Here is a 21169-nt window from a genome sequence, read left to right as displayed (position 1 = left end):
ACAAGGTAGAGCTCTACCGTAGGAGACAGTGCCTGGTCCGACGGAGAAACCCCGACGGCAGAAAAAATAGAAACGTGAGGAACACACGATCAGCCACCGACGGGGGGCTAGATTTGATCATACAAGTGGGCTTCCTTCAGAAAGGCTATCAGCGCAGTCAACGTCGAGGAGTCGTAACCAAGCAGATTACTGACGTTCTCCGAGAGTTCATGTTGTTCCCGTAGCTTTTAGAGCTCCGGGCAAACACACAGCACGTGTTCCACCGAGGCGGGGATGCTGCAAATTGAACAGACTTTGCGGAAATCCTCGCATGGCCGGTCCGGAGTCTTGAGATGATCCACTGGTCCTTGTACTTTTGGCTGTCCTTGATCTTCCTCAGGAAAGTGATCTTCAACTGGAACCATTCCTGCTGCCAGGCTTCCACAATAGTATTCACAATCCAACGCCTGACGTCTAGGAGGGGTTCGTTCCTGGTGTAGCGGGGACGGGATGCACCAGATCCCGCCAGTCTGTCCGCAGCCTCGTTTCCGGGAACACCGCAGTGTCCGGGGATCCACGTAAAGACGGTTGAAGGTGGAGCATACCGTGTAATGGCTTATATCCAGAGGTGACGCTGTGTGAGTCAGTTAACACGAGGATCGGTTGATCTGCCGGAGTGATTGCTGCGTCTAGAATAGCTCCGGTAGACTTTGACTCGTTTCAGTGTTTGGTCCTGCCACTCCGAGTCCAACTCCAGCCCGCGACCGCGATCCATCCGTAAAGCGATGAACGTGCCCCGGATAAACCGACCCGAGAAGGTCTGCAACAGAACGTCTCAACGCTACAGAGTTATCTCCGGCTTGGAATCCACTCTTAATCCGCTTATCTATTTTGATGACGTTTGATCGCCAACTCTTCTCTCCATGCCAGTGGACCCTGGCCACCAGGGGGTGGTTACGGTTGCTGGCAGTGCGGAGGGCTCTGTTCCCCTCGTTGAGGAGAAATACCGTTTCGTTCCCGGATGTCTTAGCAGCAATGGCAGCGGCTTTCGTAGCTGAAAGGGAGGATTCCAATTTTGGAAGGGAGAAGGCCGGATACGATGCGTACGTAGGTATTGTATACCGGAGCGAGGATGTGGCTGAGCTTCTCGGTGGCTAAGCAGGTTATTTCGAGGCCTTACTGCAATCTGACATACTGACAGCGGTAAAACTGACGATGGTACGACAGAACAAAACAGCCTACTCTTTCATACTTACATCGCAGTGCTCAATGCTAGAAAGAGTCGTCTGTTGTAGCCATCCTAACCCCTATATTCATCACATTGATGTGAGCTTCGATGAAATTCTTTATTGCTGCCCCTGTGCTTAGCATGATATATTAATTTTCCACATCCTGATTTCAAGATAACAATCAATCTCCTAGAGAGCGACCCAACAAACACTGAATGCTGAATTCAGGTAAAAATATGCATCTACGGCTAAAAATTTTGCTTTACCAGCTTATAATCAGCTGTTGTTGGGGAGTTACTCAAAATCTTAACCTTTCGTTACTCGCGCCAAATTTTGTAACACGAGTCTACTCGCGCGTTGTACTACAACAGTGTGAGTTTTCCATGGCCATTAAGCTGCCGAGCAACCAATCGATCTGAAATCAACGTTTAGGATGAAACCGAGACCACTCTTTCTAGCATTCAGCACTGCGATGTAAGTGTGAAAGAGTAGGCTGTTTTGTTAGGTCGTACCACCGTCAGTTTTACCGCTGTCAGTATGTCAGATTGTCCAAAAATGTCAAAATCATGTGAGCTACGGTCCATCTATATGTGCTCGACAGGGATAGGGTAAAGCCGAAGACATCATATCAAGAATACTAGCATCTTTGCCAGAATCCAAGCGACAGATACAGTAGCCCTGCACTTGAGCGAAGTTAGAAGCAACGCATAGCACAATGAGCAAATACACAAACCTCTGCCAGTTTTACCGCTGTCAGTATGCCCAAAAGTGTCAAAATCATGTGAGCTACGGTGCATCTTTTTTCTTGATATGGATAGGTTCCCTCTGGGTATTCCTCAAAAAAATTGTCTTGAACTAAGCAAGATAAACTTTGATTACAGTAAAAGTAAAAAAAGCGGATAGTAGCGAAAATGTAAATGGAAACCGCGTCAACGGGATCCATACTATAAGGAATTTGACTTAATTGGTTACAACATGGAATATCTCGAGATCCTGACTAGATATATAGTAACTGTCTTGGACAAAGTTGTTCAGGATGTCAAAGTCTATTGCTTGGTGTACAATAGTTCCAAATTTTCACGCTACGTGGCGCTAGTATACACGTGAAATTCTCGCACATAAAATATCTGTAGATCCTTACCAGAAAGAAAGTTACTGTCTTCGGCAAAGTTGTTCAGGAGGTCAAAGCCTTTACGTTGGTGCCCAGTAGTTCACACTACGCGGTTCTATTATACACATGCAATTCTCGCATATCCAATAGCTTGAGATCTTGACCAGCCAGAAAGTTACTGTCTTGGGCAAACTTGTTCAGGGGGTCAACATGTACACAATTCTCGCATATACAGCTCAAGATCCTGAACAGATAGTAGTTAACTGTCTAAGACAAAGTTGTTCATGATCAAAGCCTATTACTTGGTGCACAATAGTTCAGAATTCTCTCACTACGCGACGTAAGTATACATGTGAAATTTCGCATGTGATATATCTCGAGATGCTGATCAGATAGAAAACTACTGTCTTCAATAAAGTTGTTCGCAGTGGCGTCGGTGGTGTAATGGTTAACGTGATTACCTCTCACCCCAGCAGGTCTGGGTTCATTCCCAGTCACCGCCGCCGGGATGTTCTGAGGTATAACATCTCTGATAACGCCTTTCAGGGAAGTGAAGTCGTTGGTCCCCGGTTCATGAGTTGATGGGTCGATAGGTAGGGCCCAAGTTTGGCAACTGCCTCCATGACGTCGGTAGCATTGGTGCTCAGCACGAAAAACAAGATCGACAGAAAACAAATCAAGGAAAAAAAAGTTGTTCGGAAGGTCAAAGCCTATTGCATGTTGCTAAACAGTTCAGAATTTTCTCACTACGTGGTGCTAGTACACACGTAAAATTCTCACATATAAAATATCTCGAGATTCTGACCAAATAGAGGCAAAGTTGTTCCTTATCTCTGAGATGCCAGGTCCGTCCAATGTGGTCTATGACGGCAGGGAGTACAAAAGTGAAGCAGAAGCGTGTGATTTCTTCGCGACTCTTTTTGCATCCGTCTTCCAATCAGAGTCATCGTCCGACGCCAAGGCTGAACTGGCTGCGTCAAACATATCGCTGGACGCAGTTGATCTGGACACGTTCGAAATATTGCCTGCAATGATTATCGGTGCGTCAAAAACTACAAGGAACAGCCCTATGGGGTTGTACGCACTGGTGACGTAGGACTACGCGGTCTTATATCATAAATGCTATTTGTTAACTGCAGCCGGAGCTTGTGTTTTGTGTAGGAATAGGAATTTGAGCGGTGTTCTCTCTGTTTATACTATTTGGTATGACGCGCTCGACATAGATGGCCCACAGCAACTCACGAAGAGCTACTGATTCCGATCAATAGCGCTGCGGCGTTTTCCTCCTATGGATGCTCATGTGGACTGCAGCTCGCTGGCAGGTAGCCTTTCGTTGTGTACTGGAGAACACCACCACTCACCACGCGTTGATTGAATAAACACCGTTTGGTGAGACCGGATGGAATTCAACTTTGAAATCTGTGTTAGGGAAATCGCTTTTCACAGGCAATCGGTGATAATTTTAATTATCAGAACAACAGTTGAACATTCGTGCAATTTTCAATAGTGAAATTTTGAAAAATGAAAAATTCTTGATTCTAACAGATGCGTAGAAATATTTCTGATCAATTGGTGATAAAACTATTCAACTGCTGTTGTTCTCCGTCGCTGTACACTGTATGTCAGAAACTACCGTGGTATAACCAACCGTTCTGCCGCTTCGAAGCTATTCGAGATCATTGTCAGCGATCATATTCTGCGTGCTACAAAGACCTACATCTCAACCGATCAACACGGATTCATTCCCGGCAGGTCCGTAGCTACTAATTTGTTGGATCTAACTACCACCTATTTTACGGCTTTGGAAGAAAAAGCGCAGGTAGACGTAATCTATACGGACCTGAAGGCGGCTTTCGACAAAATCAATCACAAAATGTTATTCAGGAAATTATCACGATTGGAAGCCTCGAATAGATTGATGTCATGGTTTTCATCGTATCTGATTGGCAGGGTACTGCATATTAAGCACGGATCTTGTGTTTCATCGCCATTTGCTAGCACGTCCGGCGTCGTCCCACAAGGAAGCAATTTGGGGTCGTTACCCATATTTTTCAATGACGCTGGATCTTGGCTATAGATGCAAGCTCATATATGCTGATGATCTAAAGATATATGTGGTGGTACGCTGCATCGAGGATTGTCTTCACCTGCAAATGTTACTCAACATCAATGATACTGTGCTTGACAGTGTGGACCATGTGACCGATCTTGGTGCTGTGTTGGATTCGAAGCTCTCCTTTCATTCCCATTACGCATCGGTTATTTCCAAGGCAAACCTTCAACTTGGCTTTATCTCCAAAATTGCCAAGGACTTCACGGATCCACACTGTCTAAAAGCGCTATATTGTTCCATCGTGCGACCGATTCTAGAAAACACTTTACTCGTACGACGTTACATGGAACCTAATAATCGAGCGGGTCCAAAAAAGGTTCATACGGCTTGCTCCCAGGAATCTACCATGGCGTGGTCCGTCTAACCTTCCAGCGTATCCCGCTAGATGCCATCTGCTTGGTCTTGAAACGCTTGATCGAAGACGAAAATTACAACAAGCTAAGTTTGTCGTTAAATTACTCAACAGTGACGTCGATTGCTCCTAGCTTCTATCGTTCCTCCGTTGACTTCCGTGCTTCAGGTAGGATATTACGTCAGTGGTCCCTGATGCAGCCGGGATTTCATCGTACCCTGTATGATTATTACCAGCCTATATCTGCAATGGTTCGTTTGTTTGCATCGGTTGAATCCGCGTTCACTTTTGGTATGTCAACGCCTCAATTTGTAAATAGAGTAAGAAGATTGAACAGAATTTAGATATTCATTAAGACTGTTTGTCAGAGGATTTACTAAACAATAAATAAATAAATAAATAAATAAATAAATGACTACGTTGGTCACAACGGTAGAAGCAAATAGTTGGATAAAGAAGAATTGCACTATAACACACTGTTGTGATAAATTCGGTATCCCCGAAGCAAACTCGCTTTTTGTGGTGCAAGTAAGCTTAAAGCTGAAAGGGTTATTTATTTTTAGATTACATGACATATCACGAATTTAACAATTACTTACGAAATTGTATGATTCTAGACAACAAATTACAAGTATCAACAATTAGACTAAGATCTAGATTTCTGGTGGATAGACATAATTTTAGTATAATATAAATATAAGTTTTACATTTAAGTTACTTTAAGTTCAACTCCTCGTCACATTAGATCCCAACTGCAACTCACTTCTATGGCCTATTGTTGGACAAGGTGATTGTTCCTTACTTGTATGCGTGTGAGTAAGTAGCGCATTCGAAGCTGCACTTAGGAACGAAATGCCCTACTTCTGTTCGAGGGGTGTTCGTTCCTAACATTCCCCCCCTCGTGTCGCCAGAACTATCGCTTCGGCGTCACAGATCGGATCTACGTCTAGCACGGCTAGTTTGACGACTGCTCGTCTTAAAATACCTCCAGATGTCTGTACATCCACCCTTCGCACTGTACCATCTTTTCCTGGGTATGTTCGTACAACTGGTCCTCTTTGCCACCGGTTCCGTGCATTTTCATCAACTAAGACGACTAGCTTACCCTCCTTCATAGTTTGGCGTTAAACCACTTTGTTCTTCTGCTAATAGTCGGCAGATATTTTCTGATCCAGCGTCGCCAGAAGCTGTCCAGCGTGTGTTGAATCATGTTCCAGCTACTCTGTATTGCAGATCTTTCATCCACGGGCTGTTTAACTGGCCGTCGTACTCCATCGGAGCTAAGGAGGAGGAAATGATTCGTGTTCAGCGGTCTCTAGTGGGATGAAGGTCAACGGTCAATTGACCATATGCTCTGCCTCGACGAGCATGGTTACGAACGACTCTTCGTCAAGTATGCGTTCGGTAGGAAGTGCGCCCAGAGCAGTCTTCACTGAGCGAACCATCCTCTCCCAGCATGCCCCAATGTGCGGTGCCGCTGATGGATTGTATCTCCACTGTGTGTTGGTGTCGGTGAAGGTGCTGCTTAGCTGCTAATTGATCGTTCGTATTTCCTCAGTTAGTTCTTTGTTTACTCCCACAAAGTTGGTCTCGTTGTCCGTGTAAATTTCACGTGGAGCACCTCTACGGGCTACAAGTCGTCGAATCGCTTTCTTGCACGAATCCGTCGATAAGGTGGATGTACTGCTCTGATAGTCAAGCACGTGAAGAGAACGACCCACCGCTTCACTGGTCGACGCAATATTCTGATCGTGTATATTCCAACCATGCTAAATGGACGGCAGAATGGCATTAATCTGGCTTTTGGAAGAGATCCCATTCTAGGTGCAACCGGGACGGCTTTGTACACACGACACCATGCACATTGTTCCCTCATCGATATGTTGAAAATTTCGATTATACGAATCCAACACCAGTTTAGTGAAACGACTATCTCGCGGTAATATAATTGGGTTTCTGGCATCGTGATCAATAAAGTCAGCTGCTTGTATGCGACCTTCAACACGGAGCACGTTGAACTCGTCAATCGCTGGAGTGAGCTTAGCAAGCGAGCTGGTTCGATCCAGGAGACGACATTTTGCAGGAACTGACTGTGCTTCAACACTGCAACTTCATCTGGAAATCCGTCAGACTGTGCCATCCGCCACAAGCACCGCTCAGCTTTCTGCAGCTTGTCCCGTGTCAATTAATTCAGCTGCAATGGAGTTTTCTTATACAACCGTATCCGATTGTCGATGTATCGACTTTCACCATCGGTTCAATGACAAGATGCTCGCAAACAAAGGCAGGACGAAGTTCTACGGTTCGATTTCATCGCGGCAATCCCTCGGCCACTCTTGCTCGTTGTCGTATAGGAACTCAGGTCCACGGAACGATCGGCTGTCAGGCTCGAAGGATGTTCCCTTCCCCCACTTTGTCGCTTCATCGGCCACGTTGAGCGTCGTTGGTATCCACCGCCATTCTTCTACCGACGATAAGCTGAGAATCTCGTTGATCCGAAACGCAACGAATTACCGGTAGCGGCGTGCGTCTGACTTAATCCAGACGATGACTGTCGATGAATCACTTCAAAAACAGGTACGTTGAATCTTTAACGAATGCTTCTCCTCGATCGTCTTCCTCAGACGAGCTCCAAGTACCGCCGCCAACAGCACCAAGCGCGGTATAAATAAAGATTGAAGTGGTACAACCTTCGTTTTTGAGGATACCAAGGAACGTCTAACATGACCGTTGTCAACAACTCGGAAGTAGGCAACTGCTGCGTAGGCTTTCTCACTAGCATCGGCGAAAATGTGGAGCTCCAGGGATCTTTCCAGCAATTGGAAATATAACCTGGGAAATAGCAACGATTGACTTTGATAGTGTTCATCTTCCAGAGTACAGCTGACCACTGTTTCCAACGACAGTAAATCTCCCAGGGAACTTTATCATCTCACTCTATCTTGGACATCCAGACATCCTGTACAAGATTCCTAGAGGGTCATAGATGCTCATCGTTACTCTAAGCATGCCCCGTTTAGTGGGGACGACTTCTCCTGCTACTAGTTTCTGTAGCTCGTCCCGGAAGCACAGAGAAAACGAAAATACATCCTCATCCGGAAACCAAACCATTCCCAGGACCCTTCCATTCCCTGTCTCTTTGTTTGCTGCGAACAGGCCAGTGACAAGGCCTTTACCAAACAGCAGCGTTTGACAGTAGGCAGCATGTCCCGGGCTTAAGTAATTTATTTTGCTGTGCTGGGCCCGCTTTCACGGTATAACATGTTGCCTACGCGCCTGCCACTGGGCTGGCTGCGAAACACTTAACGGAACTGGGATTCACTTCGAGGGATGTTCGTTCCTAACACACACCATTGCCTGGAAATGCTTGCGGAAACGTGGGGGCTGTCAGTAGTGATAAACGTCGCTAGAACTTTTCCACAGCCGCAGACAGTATATGAGCAAATCAAACGCGCACTCTTTTGCCTGTGGATTTGAGGAAATACCTCAATCCACTAAAGTATGAGCTAGGTAAAGCAGTGATCATAACACCTGAGAGATGTAATTTGGATAGTTGGATAGTGGAATATTTTCAGAATGATACCTGATAAATCTGAAGTCTTGAAAATGGTTGAGATTATTATGGAGGTTTCTAACAACTGATGGTCGTCGGAATAATTTCAGAGCTACCTGGTATAATATGAGAGAACATTTTACAAACTGGATATGAATTGTTTGATAGTTGAAGATTTTTAGAAAAAATCTGATTATTCTTAAGTCTTGAAAAATTATCAAGAGGACATCATGGAGATCTTTGAACACCTGAAGATCGTTGGAAATGGTTTCTGAGCAGCCTGGTATGGTATGAGAGTATATCTGTTTGATGTAAAAGACACAAACACTTTCATGAAATTCTGTGGAGATCCATGCATTTACATGAAGTTCTAAAATCTACTATGCAATTTCCAAAACTTCTGTGATGCTTCCCGATCTTTTTTATGTAATACCTCTCACTTCTATGAAATTATATGAACTTCATTGATGCTGCTTTAATCATACAAGTTTCATAACGTTTTCTGTTCTCCATGAAGCTCTTCGTATTTTTAGAAAATTCTCCGAAATTCTATGAAATATCCCCAAACTTCTCAAAAGCTCCTAAAACTTCGGTAAAATTGACAAATTTCTATTAAATCCTCTCAACTACTATGAAGTTCTCTAAACATCCCGCTCATAAATAGAACAGATTAGTCGAGCAGTTGCAAATTTGGTGAAATTCAGTGCTTGAGCAATATCTAAAGTCAATTGGCTTTGTTGGCAGCACGCAGCACTGACTGTATTATGTAAGTTTACATACGAAATGGTTTTGCAAACCAGATCTCTCAACTGAGTATGTGATATTTGCTAATTCCACCCGAGTGGTGTGGAATCACTCGAAATGGTTGTCGAAAAAACCCAATTGGTGATGTCAAAAAAAATCCAACAAAGTAGAACTTTACAAAATATTGGCTCATTCAAGCAAGTATAACCAAAGGTGGCAACGTTACATTTTTTGCCAAACCATCGTACAGAGTAAAACAAAACAGCCAGCACACTTGCGGTCGTATATTTCTACATTAGAAGCAAACGGCGGAGATAGAGAATATAAAAAATGTCGTTGAACAATATATATCATGTTTATTGTTTATTGTTGCCAAATGGCTGTAGCCCAAATGATGTTAATAATACTAATCATAAAAATAATAATAGTAAAATTACATGTCAAATAATCACAGAAAGAAAAACAAAGCAACATGGTCAGAATGTAAAAAAAAACATAAATGGAAATACACTAATTTTCTCTGTCAGTCACTGCGGCCGGCGAAAACAGATGAGAATCTCCGACGAAGCGCATCACGTGTGAGGTGAAAGTCGAATACAGATGCGACTCTATTGAACACACGCTGTAGTCCGCAAATCGCACCATATGCCCCGTAGTTCGTGCGACGCAGTGGCAGTCTCAGCATGAAGTTGTTACGGAGTGGTCTGGGTTGCACGTTTAGGTCAATTTGCCTCAGGATAGCCTCACAATCTATTCGTCCCTGTAGAGTGTCGGCGATAATCAAAGCTCTGTTGGTGTCCCTTCTAATCCGGAGAGGTTCAAGGTTTATCAGTTGGCAGCGACTCTCGTAGCTGGGCAGCCGAAGCGGATCTCTCCAGGGCAGTCTACGAAGCGCAAAACGAAGAAAGCGACGTTGAACAGATTCGATTCTCAGAACAATACTCAAGCGTCGATCGTACGAGGGAGCAGTAAAGAGATTTTAAGCAGTAGACATCGGTGAAATTCTTAACTATCCTGAAGATGAATCCTAAAGTCCTAGACGACTTATTGATGACATAAGAAATGTGTTGCCTGAATGTTAGCTGTGAATCCAACACCACACCCAGGTCTTTCACCTGATTCACGCGTTCGAGTGTCGTTCCAAGCAGGTCATAGCTGAATACAATCGGTTGCTTTTTTCGTGAGAACGTTATGGCAGAGCACTTTGCTGGGTTCGCTACCATTCGATTTAAAGTACACCAACTGGCAAAGACATTAAGCTGATGTTGAAGATTGTGGCAGTCAGCGATCGAGCAAATTCGTAAAAATATTTTGAGGTCGTCTGCATATGCTAATCGAGGTCCTTCGATAACCAGGTTCACGTCGTTGAAGTAGAGTAGAAAAATCAACGGTCCCAGATGGCTTCCCTGCGGTATACCTGATGTGGCAAAGAAGCTAGCTGATTTGCAATCTCCTATAGCAACCATAAGTTGGCGACCAGTAAGATACGAACGGAACCAACTCAAGAGATTACCGCTCACCCCAAGCCTGTCGAGTTTAGCAATCGCAATGTCATGAATCAACTTATCTGTACCCGTTCAGTCATACTATCGGTAATGTAGGATGTGAGGCATAGCAGATTGGTGGTTGTAGAGCGACCGCCAGTAAACCCGTATTGATCAGCACTCAGATACTGCTTGCTGTGAGAGAGCAACGGTTCCATAATAACAAGCTCGAATAGTTTCGAAACAGCACTCAGCGATGTAATTCCACGATAGTTATCCACGGCTCGTTTGCTTCCCTTTTTGTGGACAGGAAACATGTGTGCACATTTCCAGAAGGATGGAAATATACCACTGGAGAGAGACATCCGGAATAGACGGTGAAGTGGAGTTAACAAGCAAGCAATATGTTTCTTCAAAAACACGGACGGAACTCCATCGGGTCCAGGGTTGAAGGACGATTTGAGCTGCGTTGCAGCGTTAGAAATCATCTCAACGTTGACATCAATTGCACTCAGCGTTTGACCATTTAGTGGGATGTTCCTGGCTGCGAGGGAAACATGGTCGTCACTTAGTCTCTCATCAGTGAACACACTGGCAAAATTGACAGAAAAAAGGCGACAAATATCCTGCGGAGTGGAAGCGACTTCACTGTTCAATTCCATTGACGATGGGAGGCCAGATTCTCTGCGTTGCTCGTTCTCGTAGTTCCAGAAGGATTTCGGGTGAAGTTTAAGGTTACGCTGAATACCTCGTTGAAATCGCAGAAAGCATCGACGACTGGCTCGCTGATACTCGTGATTAAGCCTCACGTAGTGATGTTTCAGAGGAAGCGTGCGATACTTCGTAAATCTTCTTAATGCTGCTCTCTTGATCGACTTCAACCTACGCAGCTCAATCGTCTGCCAGGGAGGGTGAGAGTCTTTGCGTTGAATTCTTTTCGGGACGTGTCTGTCAATGACATATGCCAAGACATGAGAAAAAGTTTACGCAGCGGCCTCAACGTCGTCATGATCGAGAATGTTCTCCCAGTCCATGTTTGACAACACATCTACAATGCTTCGATGGTCGGCCTTTCGAAAGTCATAAGAAACCGCAGCAGGAAGACTATCGAAATCACGAACGATATTGTCCTCAACAGTGAAAATCAGAGGAGGGTGGTGCGGAACAAGCTTAACTAGTGGACAAGGTGCTGTGGAAATGAACGGAGCATTGTCCTGAGTGCTCACGAAGCAGAGGTCCAAACTACGGTTGTTCTCGTTGACTACGTCGTTAATTTGAGAAAGCGTTGCTACGCTATAGTTATCGAGAAGGCCGATAGCTCCTGCATGAAATACAGAACGTTCTGGATCTGGATAGAGGAAGCCGCTATGGGATGATCTCCACGAAACGCCTGCTAGGTTAAAGTCCCCAAAAATGAATAGCTCATCAATTGGAGTCGCTCTTTCCATTACTGTGAAGACTGATTGACAGTGAGTCTCGATGAGTTCAAGATCACGAACTCGATCTGGTGGCATGTACAATGCGCACAAAAATAATGTGCGACAATCACATCATAGCAACGATCCGATACAGCAAGCCGGTAGTCGTCAACATCAGAATTCATTCCGCCGGCGTTTTGGAAGAAAATCACGATGTCCTGCTTGCGGCTTACAATCGAACGTCTGTTCTCCCTAGAAATCACGGAAGCATCAGGCAGCGAATGAACATTAACAATACCATGCGGATACTCGCCATAGTGACAGGGTTGGAAGACCCCCTCTCCACATCCGACTACAGGTCCGGAACGACTATGGTGAGCGGCGGCAGCAAATGGCTGGACTGAGACGGAGGGATCAGGGGCTTCCACGAGGCTTTCTACGGCGCGTTCCAGGCTCCGAGGTACGAGAGTTGATTCGGCGGCATTCAAGGTGCTGAAATTTGGATCGGCATCAGACATCGTATTTGCGCTATTAATTATGTACTCGCCTGTTCTAGCAAGTTGGAAGACCCCCAATCCACATCTAAAATCAGGGCCAGGATGACTATGATGAACGCTGACAGGAATTAGCACGACTGAGTTAGAGGAACCGGGGGCTTCCATAAAGCTTTCCACGATGCGTCCCGGTTGCAAAGCAGATTGGTTCATCCAGAGTTCAGAAGACATCGAGCTTACTACGTCGTTTTCAGAAGGCTAGGTTGGATCGGATGGTTGCGTTAAGTATTCGCTGCTGGAAGCGGAAGGTGGCTCAGAAAAAGAAGGTTTTGGAACGTATCGATACTTGCCTGTAAGTACAGGCTGGAAGACCTCGTCACCGATTCCAAAACCAGGGCCAGGACGACTTCTGATGATTAGATCTACAAACAGCTCGACTGGTTCGGAGGGATCAGAGGCTTCCGAAGCGCTGTGTTGTTGCGTCCCAGATCCGCCCAACAGCACGTTAGTAATTGAAAAGGAAGTATCCTGGAATTGGTGTCACTGTGCTGGACCAATACGGGTGATTTTGGTCACCTTCTTTGACCGGGAATCATCGAACTCACGGAACTGAATGCCCTCCGGCCACGAATCGCAGGAAAGGGCAACATCCCGTTTGTTTTGGTTGACGCCGACTTTGAAGGAAACGTAGTTTAACGTTGATGGATCTTTTCCTCTAGGAACCAACTTGGCAACCCGAGGTTTCTCGTCTGTTTCTAGACACAAACACTTAGAGACAAGAGATGAAATTTCATCGTTCGTAGTAGTGGGATGAAACGCCGATAAGTAAACCCACACCAGATCATCGTTCAGGTCCACGGTTCTGACCGAGTCGATAGGTGCTTTCTTACCACACAGTATGGGCTTGTCGTCAGTGCTAGATGAAGTACGGCGACGTTTCGGGGTGCCACGACCGGAATCAAAGCGGTCATCTTTAGGCCAACGTGGAGTTGAGCTGACTGGGATCTTCGATTCCACTTTGGCTGCAAGAGCAATAACAGCCGAATTCAATTTCTCGATGTCCTCTTTCATCGAATCAACCGCGTTTGGAGCCACAGAAGTTTGATTGACGTCACGGCTCACGATATTACGGAAGTGGCCGTTTGAAAAAAGCACCGCACAGTGATCGCACATCCAGAAGACATTCTTCTCGTACAATCCAAGTTGATCGAGAAGTTCGAGATCAACTTTGGCACAAATCACGTGAAATGTGTCACCACAAAAACCGCGACAAACAATACGTTCGGAGTCCGAAATGGTTTTTTGGCACTTCTTGCAAGCCATGATCACAAAAAATGCGACGCAAACTTTATACACGCAACAAAGACTACCACGTAACGAAAAACTATAGCAAATTTCCGATGCGCGAAACGAGGCAATCAGACGTAGAAACACTACTCAATACACAAAAGTACGGTAGCAGAGTGTAATGCAACAAGAGATACTGACGATTTGGTACGCTAAGTACGGTAGCAGTAGTGCAGCGACAGATACAAAACAAAAAATGTAAATAAAATGAAGATTGACACCACTGTTCCACGGGACGACACTTTTAATCTACAATTTCTCAACTTATCCACAAAGCTACACGAAATCCTACACTTCACAGAGGTACACCAAACGATCTATAACACAAAACACTACTAAAACAGTTCAAATTTACAAGGGTAAAACGACGATTTGTCACCAGCGGGTTTACGTTTTCAACTATTTCAGTGAAGCTCTATCATGTGATCAAACAGTTTATAGAAATTACACTTTAGCTGCAAGCTTGCGTGTAGCAGTATATTATCAACTCCCTTATTTACGCATAATTTTAACATCTATGCTTATGAGTGATTAGTATTCATTCTTATCTTATAATTCCATGCACACGTATCGATAAAAGAAGCTTTTATTTAGCATCTAATATGACAAACACGGTTTTGCGCTCAAGTTATTAATGAAAGAGAAAGTTGACGAAGAGAATCGATCAATGTTACTTAGGACCTAATGCAATGTTCAGCTTGCAAAGTTAAGGACAAAACGCTGATTGTAACCAAATAACGAGAATGTCATGAACGAGTTCTCTTTTTTGCTCTGGAATAAAGCGCCAATTTGCGTGCGGTGTTGAAAGGATGTAAACAAAGGCAAGAAAATTTATATTTTTCAGGTAAAATTACTTGAAAATTGAAAGTGATCGACTCCGCTTCGCTCGGGTTTCTACCAATGATGGCTGTTGTTTAAAGACATAAAAAAGCAGCTTCAATGCTTCTCGATTAATACATATAACAACCATTGTCGATACCTTCCAGTTAATGTTGAATTATATTGATATATTTCAGTGTCAGAAATCTAATTACCAATGCATATTGAGATTTTCTTCTTATGCTAGTTGGCACCTCGGAATGACATTAATTTGCTCACCACCACCCAATGTTAAAATCATATCTTGATATAATACGTGCTCATTTATGATGGAAAAGGAATCAAATTTTAACATCCACATTAAGCATTTGCTCATATGCCAATATGATCATACTTATTGCCGCATGTCCCCAAACTCATGTACATCACTGTATTCACACACACCCACTTGCGTCGAATGTGAAATGAAAAACATCGCATATACACCACACACCTGCTGGTAGCCTACATTTCGGCGACTTTGTGTCGCGGCGGGATTAACCTTATTCTCTTCGCACCACACTACGTGCGATGTTCGCAATTCACTCTACTCGATCAATCCATTCGTTAGCATAGTTTCATTTACCTTTCACGATTTACCTACTTAAGAAAAAAAAATCTAATTTGATTTCGAATCACACCTCTAATGGCATCTCCTTTCCCTTCATTCGCAGGACGTCCCTCTTCATCGTAACTAGTCTAGTCTACGCCATGCTGCTGATAGTGGTCTGCGTCGCGTACGTAATCAGCGACGTGACCACCCATCGGCTACCCGTCATCTACTACGAAGGATTCTTCACCTACCTGTACGGAGCGAGTATCGTGTTCCTGTTGTACGTGTTCTGCTTCCTGTTGCAAGGTAGGAACTTCAAATCGTCGGAATCTTTCCCGCTCACCTATTTCCATCCAATAACCCCAACAGAAAGCACTTGCTGCAATTCGAAGCCCAAACCACCGAAGGAAAAGAAACCAAAGAAGGAGAAAAAGCCAAAGAAGGGCGACCCGGAGGCCGGAGGTAAGGACGCCGGCAAGGACGGAGCAGCCAAAGACGCCGGAAAGGATGGCAAAGACGGTGCCAAGGGAAAGGAGGAAAAGTCCGGCAAGGGATCGCAATCGGGCAAACCCAGCCCCTATCAGGTGATTTGTCGATTGGTGCTCGTTGTTTCAAATACCCCCTTCCCCCCCTTTCTAAATGTAGTCGTTCTAATGCACATTCTGATATAGGTTCTCTTCTTATCGGTTGGCTAAATTTTTGTCTTATTCTTTTTTTTTCAAAATTCGACCGTTAATCACCGTCACACACACAAAACATGTAACACTCGACAAAAAAAAAATGACTTGTAACTCGGACGGACAAATTGCTAAAAAGGAAGTCTATCCGAAGAAGAAACGCGATCTGGTGCGGCAATCGCAGCAGAGATTGGCCGGTGGTAGTAGTGGTAGTGCTAGTAGAAGCGGCCAACAGCGAAGTCAACCGCCGCCGCACCAGGTACTTCAATGCCCATTTCAATCCAATCCAATCAGAGAGCTGGATGATGCGATACGCGTGTGTGTGTGTGCGTGTACTGTTTTGAGTTACATAATCGGGAGTTCCAATTACCATTATTCGGTGATGGTTGTTGCTAACCCAATTGCTGCTGTGCGTGTGTGTATTTGGATTGAGAGTATACTAACCTTTAAGCGGTATGTAACTATTGGGTGATACTAACCAGCGCTGATCATTTCCCACCGTCCATTCACTAATGTCAATGCTGTCACAATATGTGGTTTCAGGATTCTTAATTAATTGGAAATTAACTAATAAATGTTCGACAGGTGAGCAGTGACTTGAAATTTTCCTGAGATCCAAGTTGTTGAAGACTGGAATGCGTCTTTGGTAGAATCTGTAGACCAACCATAAGGAGCAGGAACCCAATAAACTAATGCTAAACTATTGATAACCTTAAATAGATGGATCATGGCAGTTTTGTCTCATACAAATTGTCTCATGATATGCTGTGTGGAGAAGTTCCTGATTTAGATTGAACTGGGTAAATAAATCCATGTTTCTTTGTCACCCTCAGTACTTGTAGGCCTGCTGAAAGGGTTCTAAACACGACTTAACCATTTTTGAACTTCACTTGAAGTATTCTAGTCAACATTTTGGTCCATATTGGAGCATATATAGGGTTACCATATGGTATCCTAAAGGAGGACATGTCCTCCTTTTTCAATAATTTTCTACATCCTCCTTTTGCCCGAAAATGTCCTCCTTTTTAATCCTTGCATTTTTTTCCAGTAACATATTCATAAAATTGATTTCAAAGAGCGTTCTTTGCAGAGCTTATTTGTTTAATTATGTCGCAACCTCATCTTATCTAGCAAATGCCATTCGATGGTGGGACTAGAAGTATACTACAGCTGCCAACCCCCTACATTTAGTGCTGTGACGAAGTCGTTCCATCTGGTAGGCACAAATGAAGTAATTTTCAGAGGCGTTCTTTTAGCATCATGTTCAATCTGTAGCTTGTGCAGTTTATCTGTTGCGATTGTTGATCTCCGAAAAAAGGCAACTATCTTCTTTACTTTATCTATCAGTTCTGATAGAGCGTTTGTAGTTTCAATGGATTTTTTTGGATATGTTTATCTTCAGAGAAAGTATCCGCAACAGATTTTAACATATTAGATGCATGGTCTGTAACAATCATGCCCACGTGTTCTTTGGGAATTGCCCAATGTTTAAGAACTTCCTCAAAGCAAGTTGAAATGTATGCACTATAAACGCCCAAGTCAATCGTTTGGAGACTTTTAGAAATTTGAGGGCTCAAAAAGTGACAAGTTACTCCCAAATAGCTCCTAGTAGTATGGCTATCGGTCCAGATGTAGGCAGTAATGGTCAAGTCTTTATCTTTGATTTTTGTGTTGACACACTCGACCACTTTCGAATACTTGTCGTCAACTAGCTTTGTCATGAGCTTTCGATTGGGAATTTTGTATTTAGGTGTCAGAATTTTCAATAAGTTAACAAAGCCCTCGTCTTCCACAATAGAGAACGGTTGATAATCTTTCACAATCATAAATGCGATCGCTTCGTTAATTTCTCTGGTTTTCGGTCCATCATCTAGAATGTTAGAATTAATTTCCCATTATTAATAAAATAACATGAGCTTGATAATCGTGCTATAATATATATTATTTGATAACTGGTTATGCGTCATATATATAGAGGTAGTATACTACCATGGTTGGTATCAGGAAATAATCTGTCAAACTACAACAAACCATACAATACACAACACGACTTCTCGGATATTCTACGGAGTTCTTGGAAGATCTACGGTCCTTTCAGATATTTTACTGACTTTTTAAGTTCTACGAGCTTCTCAAAAGTTCTACAGACTTCTAGAAAGTTCTACGGACTTCTATATATATGACTCAGAACCAGTTATCTATTTTTTGCGGAAGCTTTTGAACAGAGTTAGACTGAAAACCTCCATAGTATAATTCCAAATTCGCTTTACCCATAGTAAATATTTAAAAACGAGTGAATTTTTAACCTCAAACAGATTTTAAAACAAAAAAAGTAGAAGGGTCTGTGTCTAGGGGCACGAACGGAAGCTTGACGTAGGACCGCTAGTGGACGGAACAAATGTGAACATTTAGTTTTTTTTTTAATTGATCAATCATCAATTATCTTAACTTAACTTTCCGTTTTTTTATTTGTAAGCGTATCAAATTTGTAGTATTTATTTCAAAGAGAAAGTTGATGAAGAGAATCCAAAGGACTGTCAACTTGAGTATTTTCGATTCATATACCCGACTGTTGGCGAACCTGGATGAAGCGGCGGTGGACACGGCGAACAGGGCAGCAGCAAAGCAGGAACTACACCAGTGGTCAGCGAAGCAGGAACAAACGGGGCAACTAGTGGTACAATTCGTGGAGTACTTTTCTTCCATGCAGTGAGGAACACGTGTTTTTGATAAAGACCAATTTTATACTGATTTAACGAGAGCCAACCGATCATTATTTTCCCTAGCTGGTTGAGTTCGGGGTTTATAAGGCACGATCGTGAAGCGATCGGATCTAAAGGAGATAATGATATGGAGTGATAAGCTAGTCTACCTACTCTCGTATCTTATCGTTTGGCTCATTATGGATTGGAGGTATAACATTTCAATTTTTAATGGGGTTCTAATTTTGGGATACAAATTTCAACAGTGTTCCCCTACTTATTAAGTTCTTCAACACCGACTTTAAAAGGTGTATTTTGAACTTTTTGATATTTATGAATTCTTAAGTTTTGTGCATTTTGGTATTAAAGTGTATTCAATTCACCCCTCACAGCATTTCTTTCCGAATTATATGAATGGGGCGGGGCGGAAAGTATCGCTTGTGCAGAATAGGTAAAAAAGGAGGGACTTCGAGAGATTGAACTCGTGAGAGCTAATTTTCTCACAAATTTGATATTATTGGCTTTCTGGGGACTGAATATACATCCAAAGCGAATTATTCCGACTTCTCTCAAATTCTATATGGATTTTTAACACTTCCAACCAGCGTGTTCTGGAAAATGATCGGACGATGATTAATCTCACCAATACATTCGGGCCTACAATTCCACACCTTCTATAGAGACCAGGTTGAGCCTTGATAACTAGCTGCTTGCGGGAACTGATGACCTTGACAAATGTCCAAATAATACTCTTCATAAATTTACGGTGATCCTGAAAAAGACCGTTTTGTAGTGATGGTTGAGTAATGCTGAGCGAGCTGAGCTGCTATTGGTCGAAACTTGACCCCTTTCCGTAATGCTGTGCATTTTAGTTTTTTTTTAAATTGCGTGGATTCTATAGATCCTGTGGAAATCTATCTAGCCCTGATGTATGTGTTAGTAGAGGGTATAATGTAAACTTTGCGGGAGACGATGTCTTAACACTCGAAAGTAATTTTGTGAAATATGAAGTAAAACAAATCCTAGCTAGTTCTGCATTATGATTTTGATTGATTTTATTTATTTGTAAAGTCGCCGGGAAATACCAGCTGGCGATTTGTTTTTTATGATAACTCCGTACTTGAAAACAGGCAAAAACTCACAAACATGCTGCTTTTTCATGGTATACAGTGTGATAATTCAATAATCAATAAATTATCGCAACATTTAGTGGCAAACCATTCATAAATTTTGGTAACATACAAAAAATTCTATAGTCCACACTAAATTTCATATGTAAACGTAAGAAACGAATCGTGCGGAATGAGCCGAGGAAAAACTAATTGCACCAATATATTCAGGCCTACAATTCCATACCTTCTATAGACAGGTTGAGCCTTGATAGCTAGCTGCTTGCGGGAACTGATGTCCTTGACCAATGTCCAAATAATATTCTTTAACAGTTTTTTTGGTGGCCCTGAAAAGAACCGTTTTGTAGTGATTCTGAGCTGGGTGCTCAATACGGATGAGGCTGTCGAGCTGTATGTCGTTTGGAGCGAGGGTGACACGCTTAGCATAGATGACCGACCCGCAGCGACTCACGAAGAGCTACTGATTCCGATCCATAGCATAGCGGTGCAGCTTCTTCCTCGTTTGATGGTTGCTTATGTGTGTTTTGCAGCTCGCTGCTTGCAGGCAGCCTATCGTTGTTACTGGAGAACAATTTTCAACGCCACACGCCGAAAGCACTGCTACTGCTGCTACTGCTGCTACTAATTTCGTAGACCGAACACCATCACACAGTGGTGTGCTCGTCGGGAGCGTGTGGTTCTGAGTATGGCGATGAGTGTGCAAAATATTACGCAATTCCATCCTCCCTATTCGCACGCGCCTGAAGATCGGAGGCGAATGCCACTTTGACTTGTTTCGTCTACTTACTACTCTCTGACGACTGTGCTGGGGAAGCAGCATATGCATGTAGGTAATTGGTGGATTTGTTAGTTAAATCGACGCTTTTGGACAATGCTGGACATTTCCCAGTTTTTCAATAGTTTCTTGTTTAAAATCAACATTTGGAAGAATTGTTGTCGATGCGTAGCCATATTTCTGATCGATTGGTGATAAAATTATTGAAATTGGACCAAGGACAGCTGAGTTATTAATGTTCAAAATCTTTCTTAATTTGTTACATGTTCCATTTTTGGTTTTCTCAAAGTGTACCCCCATATAGAAATCAAAGACGTAGTCCTACGTCAAAATAACATAAAATTCCTGTCCAAAGTTGCGTTTCTTTGAACATTCGATCTATTGTGGATGCCGATGTGGATGGTTCTGCATATACGAAGCTTGTACTGGAAGTAGGAGGTTGAACCAAATCTTGTTCCTGATCCTGACACTTGGAGTCGAAAAATATTGATTAATCTTTGATTTATCCGATGTTTATAGCTACCATATTCATTTATGTATTTATCCGATTTAAATGGTATGTGTGTCAAAAACTCAATAGTCGTCTCTTTCATTACTGCGTAATTGGCGTTGACGTTGACGGCATTAGTTCAGCCGGGAAACTCTCTTTG

The 21169-nt window shown here is 43.2% G+C and overlaps 1 protein-coding gene across 8 annotated transcripts in view; it reads left to right on the top strand.

Moving 5' to 3' along the window:
• OtopLa (Otopetrin-like a) overlaps positions 1 to 21169 on the top strand; it is a 131141-nt gene that overhangs the window by 94429 nt on the left and 15543 nt on the right. For 3 of the 8 annotated variants that reach the window (XM_065235232.1, XM_065235231.1, XM_065235237.1), the window contains 3 exons: positions 15357 to 15541; positions 15605 to 15819; positions 16052 to 16171. In XM_065235232.1, the coding sequence (XP_065091304.1) occupies positions 15357 to 15541; positions 15605 to 15819; positions 16052 to 16171 (520 nt within the window). Of the gene's footprint in view, positions 1 to 15356; positions 15542 to 15604; positions 15835 to 16051; positions 16172 to 21169 lie in introns of all 8 variants that reach the window. The other 5 variants (XM_065235234.1, XM_065235233.1, XM_065235238.1 and 2 more) reach the window with 2 other exon arrangements.

This window comes from Ochlerotatus camptorhynchus, unplaced genomic scaffold (assembly GCF_037179485.1).
Source record: "Ochlerotatus camptorhynchus isolate MF236.1 unplaced genomic scaffold, CSIRO-AGI_Acam_v1.1 ptg000467l, whole genome shotgun sequence".
Classification (NCBI taxonomy): Eukaryota; Metazoa; Arthropoda; class Insecta; order Diptera; family Culicidae; genus Ochlerotatus; species Ochlerotatus camptorhynchus.
This window is presented reverse-complemented; position numbering and strand designations above follow the sequence as displayed.